This window comes from Poromitra crassiceps, assembly GCF_964638095.1.
Source record: "Poromitra crassiceps genome assembly, chromosome: 10".
In the NCBI taxonomy this organism is placed as follows: domain Eukaryota; kingdom Metazoa; phylum Chordata; class Actinopteri; order Beryciformes; family Melamphaidae; genus Poromitra; species Poromitra crassiceps.
In genome coordinates, this window is record NC_139631.1 from 29,406,026 (window position 1) to 29,422,273 (window position 16,248).

At 46.2% G+C, this 16,248-nt stretch overlaps 1 protein-coding gene across 1 annotated transcript in view; it reads right to left on the reverse strand.

Moving 5' to 3' along the window:
* LOC310783206 (transmembrane protein 132C) overlaps window positions 1–16,248 on the reverse strand; it is a gene marked incomplete at both ends in the record, with an annotated part of 167,185 nt that overhangs the window by 23,741 nt on the left and 127,196 nt on the right. Inside the window, one exon of the mRNA XM_083644007.1 lies at window positions 14,682–14,868. Coding sequence (XP_083500133.1) covers window positions 14,682–14,868 — 187 coding nt within the window. The remainder of the gene's footprint in view (window positions 1–14,681; window positions 14,869–16,248) is intronic.

Below are 16,248 nucleotides of genomic sequence, written 5' to 3' on the forward strand. Positions count from 1 at the left end.
ATGACTTCCTGTCACCATATTCCACAACCAGGGAAGTACCACTGCTCTGCTCACACTAGGCTTCGGAAGACTTGTGTTTGTGAGCTTGAGACGTACAAAAAACAGAGAAAAGGAGGATTAAGTTTGGTTGAAAGGAGCCTGGTCGTTTGTAGGCATCAATTTACGGAGTCCATTCAGCTTTGGAGTGAAATGATTATTAGTTGAGCCAAGAAGATGATACCAATGAATCACACAAAAAAAACACTTAATCTTCAAATGGCTTTTCATTACAATTTTATAGACTGTGACAGTGTTATATAGCAATATAAACCCCGCGCTCTCTCTGTGCCACTGACTTTGATTCAATTCCCCTTAAAATCGAGAGTTGCTGTAAATTAATTCGATGTCTACTGGGTTTCCTCCATTTCCAGAGGGTCGCCTGTAATACATGATAGGGTATAAATGGCTGGGACCTGGAGGAAGCGCAGGCTAATGTTAGATTGCAGCAGTTGGAGATGACCCGACAAGCAGGCTGGGGGCAGCAGAGAGCAGGGCCTGGCAGTAATAAGCCACAGTGGGAGCCTATACAGTGATGCATCAGTGGTCCACGGTGCAGTCAGACACAGACCCAGACATCGCAATTAAACGCAAAATGAAGACCACTGGTGCACAACAGGAGCGTTATTCACTCAGTTCGCGATGAAATATGAGCCGGTAAAACCCGAATAATTCTTCTATTACTTGATGAGGGTTTTTTATTCGAGTTTTTATTAGGGTCAGAGATTTATGGGATTCTTGTCTCAGAGATTAAGACATCTTAAAGGGGAATTTCACGTACAATACTGCGCATCTGAAATCTATTTTGAACTCAGTTTTGGTGTGATTGGTCTTCGAGAAAGATTTTGGTCGTTCGTTTTCGAATATTTAGTGGCTACGTGTAGCCCATTTTTTTGTGTTTCCCATAAACCCCTGCTGCTTTCTGAGAGGATATTGCTGCTTGTCCCGCTTCCCCTCCCTGTCTGGCGCCGCTCCATATGAATTAGTGTTGAAGAGCCAATTGAAGGATAAGAGCTGATAACGGTGCTTGTTAAAAGGCAATATGCATTCTGACATGGCACTGTCGTCTACGCACTTCAAATAGTTGAACTGGAATAAATTGGTGTAATATTTGCCAAGTAAAAACGGTTCCTGCTTCCTGGCCTAAAAAGCAATGTCCCTCTGTGCTGTAAAGTAATCCAGCAGATTCCCCACCATGTCCGACCCAGCGGCACACAGGCGGGTAGAATCTGCCAATCCTCTCGTTTGTTCACACTAAAAGTGTTCAAATCTCTCAGGATTCATGTGGTAATTATTGATTTTATTTTTTTATTTTTTTATTTTTTTATTTTTAAAAGACCATCATTTTGCATCTACAGTAGGTGAAGTAGTCATCAGTTAGTCATCAGTATGTTTGCTGAGCATCTATTAACTCAACTCATGGACTCGGTGTTCTCCAATGATATGACTGGAAGACGAATTCAAAGTCCCTAATAAAAAAATGTGCAACACTCTTTACATATTTGAACTGATAAGGAGAGGTGGATAACAAGGCAGCCGTTTTGTGAAATGACCTCAGTGATATTTTATTTCAAAGAACATTCACTCCATGCTGCAGGCCGGGCACCTCTTCTGAGAGCCACCTGTTGATGATGCTGGTGTTCATGCTTGACTTCGCTGGCCACTCTGCCCTCTCCGGGTCTCACACACAGACAGGAGGTCTTTTTGTTCTATAATCTGCGGGAGCACCGCCTGCCTGCTTTATCAAGGATCTCTCCGTTAGCATTCAGCACGCTGCTGTGGCTGGTAATGTGGTCTGGGCCCTAATTTCTGCCCGTGTCTGGGGCTGGATGTGAAAATAAGTGAGATTTATGGTGTCAGCCAGAGTGACACAGGCAGCATGAGAAATCGAGAAGCTGCCTGTCCTGGTCTAGCGATCAGCTCTGTGCTTTCTCTCTACCTGGCGCTAAAACATCCATATTCTAACCCAGCCACACTGGCCGCGGCGAGCAGAAGAACAGGTCAAGCAACGCGTTGAGTCGGGGATTTGAAGGATCTGCATTATTCATGGTGAAGCAGAAAAGGTGAGAGGGTGGTAAACATAATGTGTATGCGTATGCGTATTCATGTCAGCGGCGCATTGTTGTGGCTGAACTAAACCCCCATATACTGTGCAGGGAAACTTAAACGCATAGAAGGGCAGTAAAGCTAGCTCATATATAATAAGCCAAAACACTAATCTCCTGCTTTCACAAGCATGATTGATGACTCGTTGCTGGACGGGGAGTCTATTCCTGATCTTTTCTGTCATCTCAAGAGCGAACGGGGAGAAATGGCCATGAAGTAGTATGCCAATATACCAACCTACCGTGAATGAAATATTCATAGTTGGGATAAACATTTTCACACCATGGTGATATACAGTCTTATGCGTACGTGTGAGGAAAGTGGAATGGGAGTAGAAGATAATGAATAATATGCGGCAGACATAAAACGCCACTCAGACAGTGTCCTGGAGCGATTAAGGCGACTAAAAGAGACGTGTCTTTTCATCAGCTCCTCTCTCCTCCTCCACTACTGTGTCGTGCTCAATGTGCCACTTCCTCCCTCTACTCTACAGTGGGGCTTTTAATTGGCTGGAAGTGAGGAACGTGGAGTAGAGTGGGAATAGAGGCCTTGGTAGCAGCGCCACGCAGAGCGATACATCACCGCATGACAGCGGCTTGAAGCGGCGGGACGGGTGTGAAGCCTTCTAATGAGGGTCTCTTCTCTTGTTTCCTCTTCCCTTAATCTTCATCCTCCACCCTAGGAAGAGCTGCATCCTTCTCTCCTTCTTCTCTCATATCCTTTTGCTCTCCGCTTTCCAAGCTGATGGGATGAGTTGGGGGGGCTTGCGGAGACCTATCTCCACGACACGGTCATCCCTCACTGCCTCCCTAAAACACCTCTAACCGCTTTTCAATAGCAGTCCCCCTGTCTGAGGCGCGAGACCTGATCCGCTCATTACATTCCGTCATGGCTGGTTGCGAGGAGATGAACTCGGTGACTGCTTTGATAGTGGAGCCACTCCAGAAAGTGTCAGTTAGCATGAGGAGCTAATGAGCGATCATGCTGAGCATCCCGTGGACAAGCTAAATTGCTGCCTGGGAATTAGCGGTCGTGTCGGAGTCGTGTTGGAGGCCTAATTTAGCAGGTAGCTCTGTGGAGTCCTCCTTCAGTAATTGAGACACTTAGAAGGGAAAGGCTATTTCTTGTCAAGGAAAGCACCGAAAAGTCACACACACAGGTAATTTTCACACACACTAAAGGCGATGTGTGCAGATTTGAAACAGGCTCCTGTTATAGAGATTGATATAGACAAGTAGCTTACAGATTCTGTGCAGTGCAACAGCAAATTTGGGGTGATGGCCTACAGTTGCAGAGGCTTGTGGTTAGTGGAAATTTTGACAATACATTTTGACAATAGTACAGTTCCAAGAACTCCTTCATCCCAACCACCATTGGCATTTTAAACAAACAATGCAGACATATTTTTGCACCTTGCCACATGCGTTTTTCCTCTTTTGCCTCTAATCATCAATGTGTGTTTTTAACCCTTATGTCTGTTTACTTGGTTTTTACGTGGTATGCCGAGGAGTGAGGCATCTCACTCCTGAATGACTGACCTGAATCTGCCTGTTGACCAAGGCGGTAAGATGGTCAGAAAGAGAGCGCCAAGAGACTCGCTGCAACTTCTCGCCCTGACAGCCCCCGGTGGAGAAAATGCTGCACAGCCTTGAATATGAGTTGAGTTAAACAGAGTCAGCTCTGGGGTGATTTATGTTGAATATGAGTTGAGTAAATAGAGTCAGCTCTGCGGTGATTTATGTTGAATATGGGTTGAGTCAACAGAGTCAGCGCTGGGATGATTTATGTTGCATCGTTGACCTCGTGGACCCCAAAATAAGGGCAACCAATGATGTATCAAGATTCAGAACGCCCTCTTTTTTCCATCAGAACTTGTTCTGTGAGTGATGGGTTAGGCAGGAGGATTCACATGACAGTTCATGGACGGTATTGATGTTTTAGTCACATTCAATTGCTCCCAGCTGTAAATTATTTATGAGTACATATGATTTATGAGTAAACCTCGCCTGGAGCAAGCAAAGTGTCACAAGGACATGCTGCTGACGGGACAAATCCTTCCACAAATATTAATTACATTATGAAATGTAGATGATTCCTTAATTTAGATGGCTTGTTGATAAGATAATAAATTTTGTGCCGTGCCAAGGGTCTATCCAATAGACCCTTGGCACAGAGACTCTATCGACAAAATATTATCGAACCTCAAAAATTTGGTTTCTGGAAGTGACATAAAGGAAAGTCATTTGTGACAGGAAATACTGTTGGTTTATGAACTGCCATGGTCATGGAATTCTGTGCTTCATCGGTTAATGACACGCCTCCTCGTCATATAAAGTACAGTTATCTAGTGCTTATTATGGCCTGCACTTTTCAAAATAAAGTTTAAAATAATTATTGGTGCTGGAAACAGGGTGTGGTGAACAGGAACCAAGCCAGCCTCTGGAGCCCAGTGGCCATGAATTGCATCTCATGCTGGGCAAAGGGGTTCCTGAATAAAACATGGCTGGCTGGTGGAAGTGCCATATTTTAACTTTATAGGACAAATCCCTTGCAACGCTCATGAATAGCACACCTGCAATATATCTCGATCAGTTGGTCAGGAGGGAGGAGCGGGGGGTCCCTAGTGAATTTCAACAACAGTCAAACTCGAGCTCCAGGAGATAGCAAGGTCAGACACCAGGGACACAACCCGTTCTCCGCTCACCAGACACCAGTGGGAGGAGGGGGGGAAGCCGCAGGGGGTCTGACCGCGCACGCGCGGGAAAGGCGGGTTGATGTTGACTGATGCCGGCGCCGGTACAGTTGATGCCCCGCTGATGCCCTGTGCTGGAGGCCAGCAGGCATGAAGGGAGGAAGCCCAGCCCACAGCGGCCTGCTCCGTTTTTTTAATATATATATATTTTATGTAAAAAAAATTATAGAACGGTAAACATACAAGAGAAACAGGCTCAGACACAGGAAAATAAGTAATAATAATAAAAGATTAAAAAAATATATAATAATAAAAAACACCTACCTACCAGCCGCATAAGGTGCTTATGGGCTTGTAAGAGATATTGCGTATGAGATCTTAGACAAGGGGTCTGTGGGAAATCAGTCCTAACCTAACCTCAGTCACTAGTCATTCTTAACCTCATCAAAGTAGGTTAAAAACAGGTCCCAGATAGTTGAGAACTTTCTAAATTAGTTTGTTCTCAGGAACCGGAGTCTTTCCATCTGTATTACAGAGACCATGTCCATTAGCCACACCTGGTGAAGAGGAGGACTTCCATTCCTTCAAAATAAGTATTTTGGCGACCGTTGTCCCCAGTGTCAGAGATGGCTGCACAGCTGTAGGGAAGTTCAGAGAGGACTCAGAGCAGCCAAAGATGGCGAGTTCTGCCTCCGGCTGCAGGGTTATTTTGTAGGCCTTATAGAGTACCAGTCAAATATTTTGGCCCAGAAACTCGTTAATGAAGGGCAAAACCAGAAGGCGTGAGATAGCGTGCGCTCTGACACCTGTCACACAGCGGTGAGACAGAAGGGAAGATCTTATGTAATTTATGCTTGGAGTAGTGAAGACGGCCTGCTCCGTTTCAGCCCAATATCTATCACGCTAGGGTTAGTCCCATATCTACCACGCTCGGGCCGATCGATGGAGAAGTTGGTCACCAACAGCATACGGCGCCTGGCGGGGATAACCTCCTGATCTCTCTGACTGATTTCTTCAACCCGGCTCTGATGGAGATCCATACTGCCAGCTTCGCTTGGCTCAGCTGCCCCCCGGACACGGACCTCTCTCGGCAGGCACAAAGGTCAGCTCCACTGCAGAGTCCATTACCTCGCGAAAAATACACACATTCCTCTCACAAGCCTCAGCGGGCCAGGATTACAGCCAGAGCCAACAGCGCTGGAGCAGAATGTCAAGTACGTCAGATGTGAAGGATGTTAACAATAATGGGGAGCTATGGACATGAGCATGGGCTGTCACACAGTCAGATTGATCTGTTAAACTGGAGCATGCCCTTCAGTTCATCCCTGTTAGCTTGCTCCACAACCCCCCCCCCCCCCCGCCCACCTCCCCCACCCCCGTAGCAGAGCGTTGTGTGTGGACTAAGTGCTACAGCGCTGAGGACAGCACGCGTTGTGACAGCACAGTAAACAGGTAATTTCCCCCACACTGCTGGACGTTTCAAAAGCACTGCTGAAAGGACGGTTTTCTTAATGGCGACTGATTGTTTGTTGACATCTTAGTGGCGAGGAATCTTTGCTGAAATAGGCACTGCGGCAGTGTGGGGTGATGCTGGAGAGAGGGAGCTCTAAGCATGGCTTTGACTCAAACACCATCGACGTAAAGAGAGAGGGTTTGCCCCTCACTTTTAGCCTTTCAACAATTACACAGGGACTGCAGAGTACCACGTCGGTTTGTTCCCGAGTGACAGCAACAGAATTTGCCATTAAACTACATCCGTTTCCCGAAATAGATCCCAATCTGTAATTTGGTCACGCGCATTTGGTCACGTCATAGCCCACCTACTGGCAACACAAAAATGTATTTATCTCGACAGCCGTCCATCTGATCTTTTTTTTTTAAATATTGTTATTATTAGTTACAGCAAGTAAGTGGCACCCTATGACGGCGGAGGAATTATGGAACATAGAAAACGTTAAAGCATGATGCAACTTCGAGGAGCCCGATCACGTTCTGGACCAGGATACCATTCGTCACATTGTTTTGTACTAATTAGCATTACATGAAGTATGGCATAGGTGCATGCAGTGCAGTGGGCTCAATTAGTGCTGCCACTTCATCATCAGCCAGCCTCCATGCTATGCTAGCTGTTAATCGATCGCTCACTTGGGATTTATTCATCAGCGCCCTACTGTAAAGTGTATGAGTCAAGAGGCCAGACACAAGGACGTCCAGTGGAACGGAGTGGACGTGGACGACTGGACATTGGGCGAGGTTATTGGACCGCTGAAATCAGTCATGTGTATCAGTGGCATGCATTTACCCGGGCTGTACATGCTCTTCCAGTCCATGTGTTATTTTATTTTTTTCTCTTTTGATCATTTTCGCCTTTATTTAGATAGGACAGTTAGGCAGACAGGAAAGGTGGGGGGAGAGAGAGCGGATGACATGTGGCTTCGAACCCGCATCGGCCACGCAAAGGACTGAGCCTCCGTGGTACGCGTGCTACCACCACGTGAGCCACCAGGACGCACCAGCCCATGTGTTCTGATAAAGGGCTTGCATACTGTTGTTACCTGCACTGTATTTCTGATTAGGCCAAGTACTGTGTAAAGTGCTCGTGTCCGTTTGTCCAACTGTGCGTTTGATAAATGCTTCTCCCGATTCCACTCGCCCGGCAGAGAAGATGTGCATTGCGATGGAGGGAATGAAATAGAAAGGAGTAAGATGAAACATTCAATGGGGGATGTTGATAGATGGCTTTATCACGCGGGAGCGGAAGTGGCCAGAGAAGGCCGGGGTGATGATGTATTGTTTAACGATACATTGGAGCTGCGCGTGAATGCAAAGGGCCGCCTTCATCTCTCCTCATCTCGATGCCTCTGGATGCTCTGGATGTGAGTGAGCACAGTTTGGTGCCTGGGCTGCAGCAGGAAGAGCGATGAGTCCAGATATGATGTATGCCCTGTCCCCCCGCTCCCTCTCCATCAGCGCGCCGCTGCAGCACGGGTAATGATGATGAGGACAGCATGGACAGCAGCGGATTACTTCACCATGGCAAAAGATAATGGACCAGCCTCCTACCGCGGCGAAGAATCCGCTCAGGCATCCAATTACTGCCTTTAAGATCCATCTCCAGATGACTCCAAAAAATAAATTAAATCAAATAAATAAGTAAAATAACTAGAACGACCGCACCGCGGACATTATATGCCTCCGCCAACAAGTGAGCAGTCGACATCCGTGTCTGTCCAGACTTTGACGTTTGAGCCAAACGCGAAGAAATTCCGCCAAGGCGTTACTGAGATATCGCGTTAACGAGCTTGAAAATGGCGTTCGTGAGGTCACGGTGACCTTGACCTTTGACGACCGAAAATCTAATCAGTTCATCCTTGAGTGGACGAATGCCATCGTGAGGTCAAATGTATCCAGTTCATCCTTGATTCCAAGTGGACATTTGAAGTGGACGAAATTCCGTCGAGGCGTTAACGAACATCGGACGTACGGACGTATGAACGGACGGACGGACGGACGGACGGACGGACGGACAACCCGAACCCATAATGTCTCCGGCTCGGCTACCGCCCACGGAGGCATACAAATAAACAACGACACGCAGCTCGTTTGCACTCCTCTAAAGGGGAAACAGGAGATGCCAACACGAGGAGGCTGCATGCGGGTGACAAGGGAAGCAATTACACATTGTTAATATATGAATGCATGTTTGTCTAGAGCGAGCGGCAGAAGTAGGGAGGGAGATGAGAGGATGAGATCTGAAGAAGCAGGTGAGGAGAAGACAAGCCAGGACAGGCAAGCCGTATTACACCGGTGAGAGAGAGAGAGAGAGAGAGAGAGAGAGAGAGAGTTCGGAGGCATTGCCTCGCTCGAAACTCACTAGAACTTTTGAATACTCCTTTCATTTTTCCGCTTTTGAAATAATTGCTGCATTTGCAGAAGTGCTGCTCCACGGTCTGAAATTGGTGACAAAGTGGTGAGCGCTGCTCGGAGGCCTGGCGGTGCAGGTGGGGGTCTGTGACAACACACAGGAGGAGCCCTCTTCAAAGGCAGCAGAAAAACACTGCTCATTCTTCAACGGTGCCACTGCTTTCCCAGAGGTGTCACCCATGGCAGGGCCCATCACCTGCTGCGGGAAATGCAATGAAAATACTTCTTTAAATTTAAATAATAATCAATTCCTGCAAGGGCACGGTAATTTCGAACATGCCATGAATGGGGTCTGAGGAGCCATTGAAGTAATAAAGCCAGAAATGTGATCAAAGCCCAAACAAGCTTCCCATTACCAATAGTCTAATTAGCTTTATTACATTACAACCTTTAGAGACATGGTCACGTATGGATTCAGTTTAAGAGATTATTTCTGGTCTAAACACAATTACTGCAGCTTCTTCCATTATGACGAAAGACAGTCTAGCTTATTAGGCTAATTAGTGCTAATTACAGACGAAAGGCTCTTCTTGGGCAAAGCCCACAAAGCTGTTGTGTCAACAAATGCCTTCAGCGCGCTCTCTTGAAGTCTCCCCTCTCAACTTGATTAAAAAAGATTGGAGAAATTCCCTCTTTTTGTGTCTCTTTCCCTTCTTCGCCTCTCTCGCTCTCTCTCTCTCTCTCTCTCTCTCTCTCTCTCTCTATATATATATATATATATACCGTATATAATATATATATACCGTATATAATATATATATACCGTATATAATATATATATATATATATATATATATATATATATATATATCTCCTCTGTTTCTCTCCTTCTATCTGCCCCTCTTTACCTCTCTTATCTGTCTCTGTAACCTTGATGTGCTGTCAACATCACTGATGATAACGATATTATGTTATTGAAAGCCTATAGGAGCTGGGCAAAACCTTGACAACTCAACAATGATAACAATATAACAATAATAACAATAACACCACATGGGAAAAAGGTCTGTCATAGTAAGCTGAAAACAAATTAGCAGCAGCCTACCAGTCACTTTTTTTAAGTGGTTTGACAATCGCCACACTAAAGTGATGCTGAACTTTGGTAGTGTCGCTTCCTGGCCATGATAAACCGCAGAATCAGTGACTCTGTTATCTGTTGCTCGGGTAGAGGCAATTAGAGAATTGTGTGTTTTTCTCTCTCTCGATTCACTGCCATTGTACGGAGGAGGAACAGATCTGAAAACCACACTTCTCGCACAAACATGAACAAAGCAGATTCTGACTAGAGCCCAACCGATATCAGCTGATATTGGCCTATCACAGATATATCGGTATCGGCGTATATGTTGCCCGATATGCAGCAATATTCTGTAATAACATGATCAGCCATCTAGTCATCTGCAGGTGTGATGATGTGCTCTGCATGGTCATATACTGTAGCGGCCAAGGAATGTGAGGTCATTTTACAGCATCAGATTCCCCCTATGGTGCCAGTACTGCCCCCTCATGATGTGTAGATGTTATAAGATGGTGAAAATTAAATAGTGCGACTGGTCAAGTACCCCACTACACACTGTTCTTGTGTGTAGTGGGGCAGGCCCGGCTCCAGACCCAAGTTACAGAGGGGGCCTGCCCCTAGCTTGGGGGGGCCAAGCTACCCAAGGGGGGTCCGGGGGGATTCTCCCCCGGAAGAAGATTTTGTACATTTTAAAGTAAAATTCGTCAACCTGGTGCATTTGAGAGCAAAATGAAGAGGCTAAATCTATGAAGAACTACACACATCTCTAATGTGTTGTGACTTTACAAATAATTAGGCCTAAACAATTAATATTAAATGTATTTACACATTGTGTACAAATTGCATTCATTGTGACAAATTTACAATAGTTAATATCCAGCCAGAATCATTGCAAATGGATGTTCAAAGTAACAGTTAGCAATAGCATTCAGTTAATCAATGCCTAATGACAGCCAGATTCCGTTTTTTTAAAAATATATATATATATTTTTCCCGATTTTTATCCCATTTTATCCCCCCCCCCGATTGCTCAATCCTGGTTGCTACTCCATCCTCTGCCGATCTGGGGAGAGCCGAGACTGATTCCATGCTTCCTCCGAGACATGGGCAGTCAGTCAGCCGCTTCTTTTCACCTGCCAGAGGAAGCTTCACCGGTAGGACATAGCACGTGGGAGGTTCACGCTATTCCAACCAGTTCCCCTCCCTCTGAACAGGCGCCCTTAACGATCAGAGGAGGAACCACATTAGCAACCAGGATGTTGCATGTTTTTGTGAAGGGGGTTCCTATATGAAGGAGACCCCCGGGAGGCACGGGGAGAACATGCAAACTCCACACAGAAAGGCCATTTTGCCGACCCCACCCGGACGGTGGGCACTCGAGGACATGCGGTGTGTGGACGGGCACGCATTCCTTCAGCGCTCACCTCGTCCCCAGGTGGGAATCGAACCCACGACCTTCGAGCTGTGAGGCGATAGTGCTAACCACTGCACCACCGTACCTCCCCAGCCAGATTCCGTTTTAAACTTTAAAACAGAAAAACGTTTTTAGCCAATTTTTTTATTTTTTTTATTTTTTATTTTTTAATGGGGGGGCAGTTTGGGGAATGGGGGGGCCCGGCCCGGTCAGGCCCCCCCCTAACGCCGGGCCTGTAGTGGGGTACTTGTGTGACAGCATTCCAAGGAGGACTGAAGCTGTTCTGAAGGCAAAAAAATCCTCATTAGGAAATGATCATAGGTGTTTCTATTATTTTGGGATTACCCGATCCCAACTACAATCAAGTAGTGAGTCTCTGCTACAGGCTTCTGTCTTCACGACTCTATTACGGTGGCTTCTGTTCCGCGCACAGGAAGTTGTTTTCTACTGGAGTCAGTGAGCTCCATGTTTTCCCAGCGGGGGGGGGCTGCTGGTGGTGGTGGTGAAGCACTGCTCCGTACATCACCTCACCTCCTCTGTTCCATCAGCGAGGAGGAGAGGAGCGGAGAGGAACTTATCTGTGGGCCTTTTCATGCCACAGTGATCTCAAGCAATCTCATTCTGCCTTCCTCTTCCTCGCTTGTGTGCGTCGCTCATATTGGGCCATGCAGATTGCGAAAGCCGTGTGTGCGTGTGCTCGAGTGTGTGTGTGTGTGTGTGGGGGGGGGGGGGGGGTAAGAGAGGGAGGCAGAGAGAGAGAGAGAGAGAGAGAAAGAGACAGACAGAGTTAATGAGTTCTGAATATGTCTGCATAGTATTTGTGTTAGTAGCATGGGATGGCTGGAGATGCGGGGCACCTTAGTGAGCTGTCTGCGAGGAAGAGACACTTGGAAGTGAAGGAGAAAGCCCGGGAGAATAGTGCGCGGCTGGGGGAAAACATCTGACCCAAATCTGCACGTAAAAACTAGTCTCGGCTCCCAGACAATGGGAGATCTCCGCCTACCGCTCGTCTGGGGACGTCTTGTCAGAAATAGTAGTTTGAACGGCCGCTAACAAACCTACTGTACGCACGCCCCTTCGTCATGTTGCCAGAAATGCCGCTATCGCCCCATTAACCTCCGTAGTGAAACAAAGTGGAGATACAGCGACTCACTTTGTAACACCAAGAGAACTTTTTAAAACATTGATTATTTGATTCTGTTTAGTCTGTTTACAAGCACAACTTCTGCGTGTCACCGGCCTTTCTGCATGAAGGGCCGCCCTAAAGACTCTGGATTGGTCTCTAATTGTTTCCACCCAGTTTAACAACGAAAGCTGGCAGAAAGTCCTCTAGTCTCTAGTTGAGCGAAGTGGTTAGAGATTAAGAACTGAGTCTACGTATAACAACCCTCAAAGCATTCATTCATTTGATACAGTAAGTGAACTCTGACCAACCTCTGTTCAATAAATGCACTGGGGTGTGGATGTTTGAAATGTTAGGAGCAGATAAGACTGTCAAACACTGATCTGTGAACTTCTCAATATATCTGTTTATTATGCACTCAGCACTGGCATGTTGGTCACAGCGGTTTCACTGACTCAATGATGGGTCTCTTGTACAGAATAGTAAATCAAGGCAGAATAAGGGCATATCAGGCCTTACAGTTGGCATGCGCAGGCACGCACACGCGTGCACACACACACACACACACACACACACACACACACACACACACACACACACACACACACACACACACACACACACACACACACGCACACACACACACACACACACACACACACACACACACACACACACACCATCTGTTTTAAAGCACACGAAAACACCATTCATCTTTATCTCCTGTGAGGCTTGTGCCTTAATTATTCTGCCCCTAATTGATTTAGCCAAGTTCAGCAAATGATTTTAATATCAGGTTAATTAAGATGGATTTTTGTCGCTTTGGCAAGCTGCATGATTTATAGCGTCCCATAAATCCTTATTCCGTGTAAAATAAGCATAATGATTTGAGTGAAAAAGCGGAGGGACTTTTGGGATTGATTGATTAGTGTGTGTGTGTGTGTGTGTGTGTGTGAGGTGTGTGTGTGTGTGTGTGTGTGTGTGTGTGTGTGTGTGTGTGTGTGTGTGTGTGTGTGTGTGTGTGTGTGTGTGTGTGTGTGAGGTGTGCAGCGTGCATACAGAGGATTCATCTGGGACAACACAATGGTGGGAGCATTGCCTCTGATACAGGCCTGCACAACAACAGCTGATCAGGCAGTAGCGTCCAAATGAAATGAAATCAAGGTTTATCTGTATAATAATAAGTGCATTTTAGAGAGCTATGCTGAAATGTTCAGTGGGCTAGAAAAAAGAGCAAATTACACCATGAATTCTTTTCTTTGATTTCTTTCTTTTTTCCAGAGCCTTTGCGAAATAATCACGCAACTCATCTCAGCCATTTTTGTCAGTGTCAGGCGTGGGAGGAGCACACTGCATGTTGCGTGTTGCTGGTCTATGACAGGCAGGCTTGTTGATTCATCAGCCACATGAAAAAGGATGGGAGAGAAGGAACTCTAACAACACTGCAGCACTAAACACACCGTAGCCTCCAGAGAACGGATCTAAGCGTGAGGATACGCTACATTCTTCTCCATCCAGGAACAACCACCCACAGGCATCTATCATCTACAGAGCTTGGAGCAATACTTAGAGAACAACGTTGACACAACAGTCAAGCCCTCTGGATGCAGCAGATCACAAAGCCCAGAAATAGAAATCAATGCCACCTTTGTTCTTTAGTCATCAGCAGCGCGGCACGTCGTTCACTTCACTCAACCCGATTGATGTGGCTCGTTTGTCACCTGTTTCTCTCTTCATCTAAATGAGAAGCTCCTGGTTTGCCAACAAAGCTGTGGAGGTTCTCTTTGTGAAGTTCTATAGGGGATCCTCGGTATTAGCCTGCAGCTCTGGGTCTACCCTCAGGCTATCGGCAGCCTCTGGGTCCTACCTAGGGCCTGCTGCCCCCGCACCAAAACACACTCTGCAGGCACAGCTCTGCCTGCCCCATCTGAGCAGCAGCCCTGCTCTGTGGCCGAGGACTGACGATGAAGATTGTCTGTGGCATTGTTGGTATTTTCACTGTATTATGTGCAGTTTGTGCAAGTGGTTATATCTTTGGGAATGTTTACTCCACATTTCTTGGCAAATCTCCTTCTTGCGATCCCAATGTTGATATGAAAATAGCTTTCAGTTACTAGACGCTATAATGAAAAAGCTTTAGCATACAAAACATGCGATCCGATCGTGAATAGATGCGTTTCTCTCCCTCAGGCTTCCACTCAGCCTTTGCCAGTTCAACTCGAGTATTTCATTCACGCGGTGAAAGAAAACTTGCAAAATAAATGCTCGGTTCAAATATGTTGCTTTCAAAAGATTGGCAGTGTAAAAGCAGTGGGTGTGGTGTTACATCATGAGTGCGGGGTCTTTCTGAGTGAGAGACGTGGCTCACCATGGCCAGGGGCACGATGCCCGCCAGGTCCTCTCTTGCCAGCGGGATCTCCGTCTGGGCCTCCGGCGTGGCGGCGCGGCTGCCCGGGTACTCCACCTGCCAGGCCATCCAGCGGCTGCCCCGCGGCTCCGGGAAGCTTTCCATCTTCAGATCCACCTGCAGCACCCTCTGCACGCCCACCTCGGCCCTGCACAGGAGAGAAATGCAGAGTGTTTCAACAAGCCAGTGGATAGATGTGTGTGCAGGGCCGCTGGAAGTCATTTTAAGCAGGGGGTGCTGGGAGGAAGGGACTCTCGGTGGGGCCCGCAAGGGCCCCGCCGAAAAAAAATTGGACGTTTTTTTTTACATTTTTTTGCCATATTTAGAGGAATATCTCATTATAAATTAACATTAGGATACTGTTGTGATGTAATTATTCAGTATTTTCTCCTTTTCTCACTCATTCAGAGCAAAGAGGGAGATATATAGCATGATGATAATGCTCTATATCTCCCTATTTGCTCTGAATACACCAGTTAACATGACACAGACTTAACATGATAGAAATATTATCAGCAAACTTAATGACTAGACTAATTATTCTGATCTGAATGGCATATATCAATAAACATTGACTCCTCTCTTTGCTGTATAGTGGGAGGTGCATTTTTGAGTAGGCTATTAAAATAGCATGTCAAGTTCACATTTCTTTATTGCCAGATTAAACAATTCGTATTGGTTGTTGGTTGGTTCAACACAACATGTGCGTGCATGCGCGCTTCTTCTTCTTCTCTAGCCTACAAGCATGTAACTTCCTTGATTGTTATTGTTGATAATTCTATTTAAATAAGCTACATTTTCATTTCCCGAAACATTCTTAAACAAGAAAGGAACATAGTGCACTGCAAAATATTTTTAATTACATTTGTAAAAAAAAAAAAAAAAAAAATCTTTTTTTTTGTGGAAAAAATCTAGGGGGTGCTGCAGCACCTGCAGCACCCCTACTTCCCGCGGCGCTGTGTGTGTGTGTGTGTGTGTGTGTGTGTGTGTGTGTGTGTGTGTGTGTGTATGTGTGTGTGTGTGTGTGTGCGTGTGCGTGTGTGTGTGCGTGGTTTTGCTTAAGTGGAAATTGGGGACACACACCCAACTTGATTGGAGACGGTGGGTGCAATTGGGGACAAAAGCCGTGGCGTGGCCACAGTTGGTAAAAAGCTGATTTTGGGGTTAGGTTAAGGTTTGGGTTAAGTTTAGGTTAGGGTTAGGTTTAGGAAAGTAGTGGTTATGGTTAGGCTAAGGCCTTGGCCACACTGATCCGTCAGAAAATGGACAGAACAGAGAGACGGATAGATTTATGTCCGTTGCATGTACAAGTAACCTACTTGTACAGCAGGTGGCGGTAAGCACCTTGAAGGTGTCAGCGACCCGCCTATAAACTGAGAGAAGAAGAAAGCTGGCGTCAGCTAGCTGTTAGCTCTGTGCGCTACGTTACTTATGTGGCAATAAAATGCCACATAACATGGACCAGATTAGATGGTGAAATCAGACGGTGACACTGACTATCACGTTGTACAACAGCGGGATGGTGTAC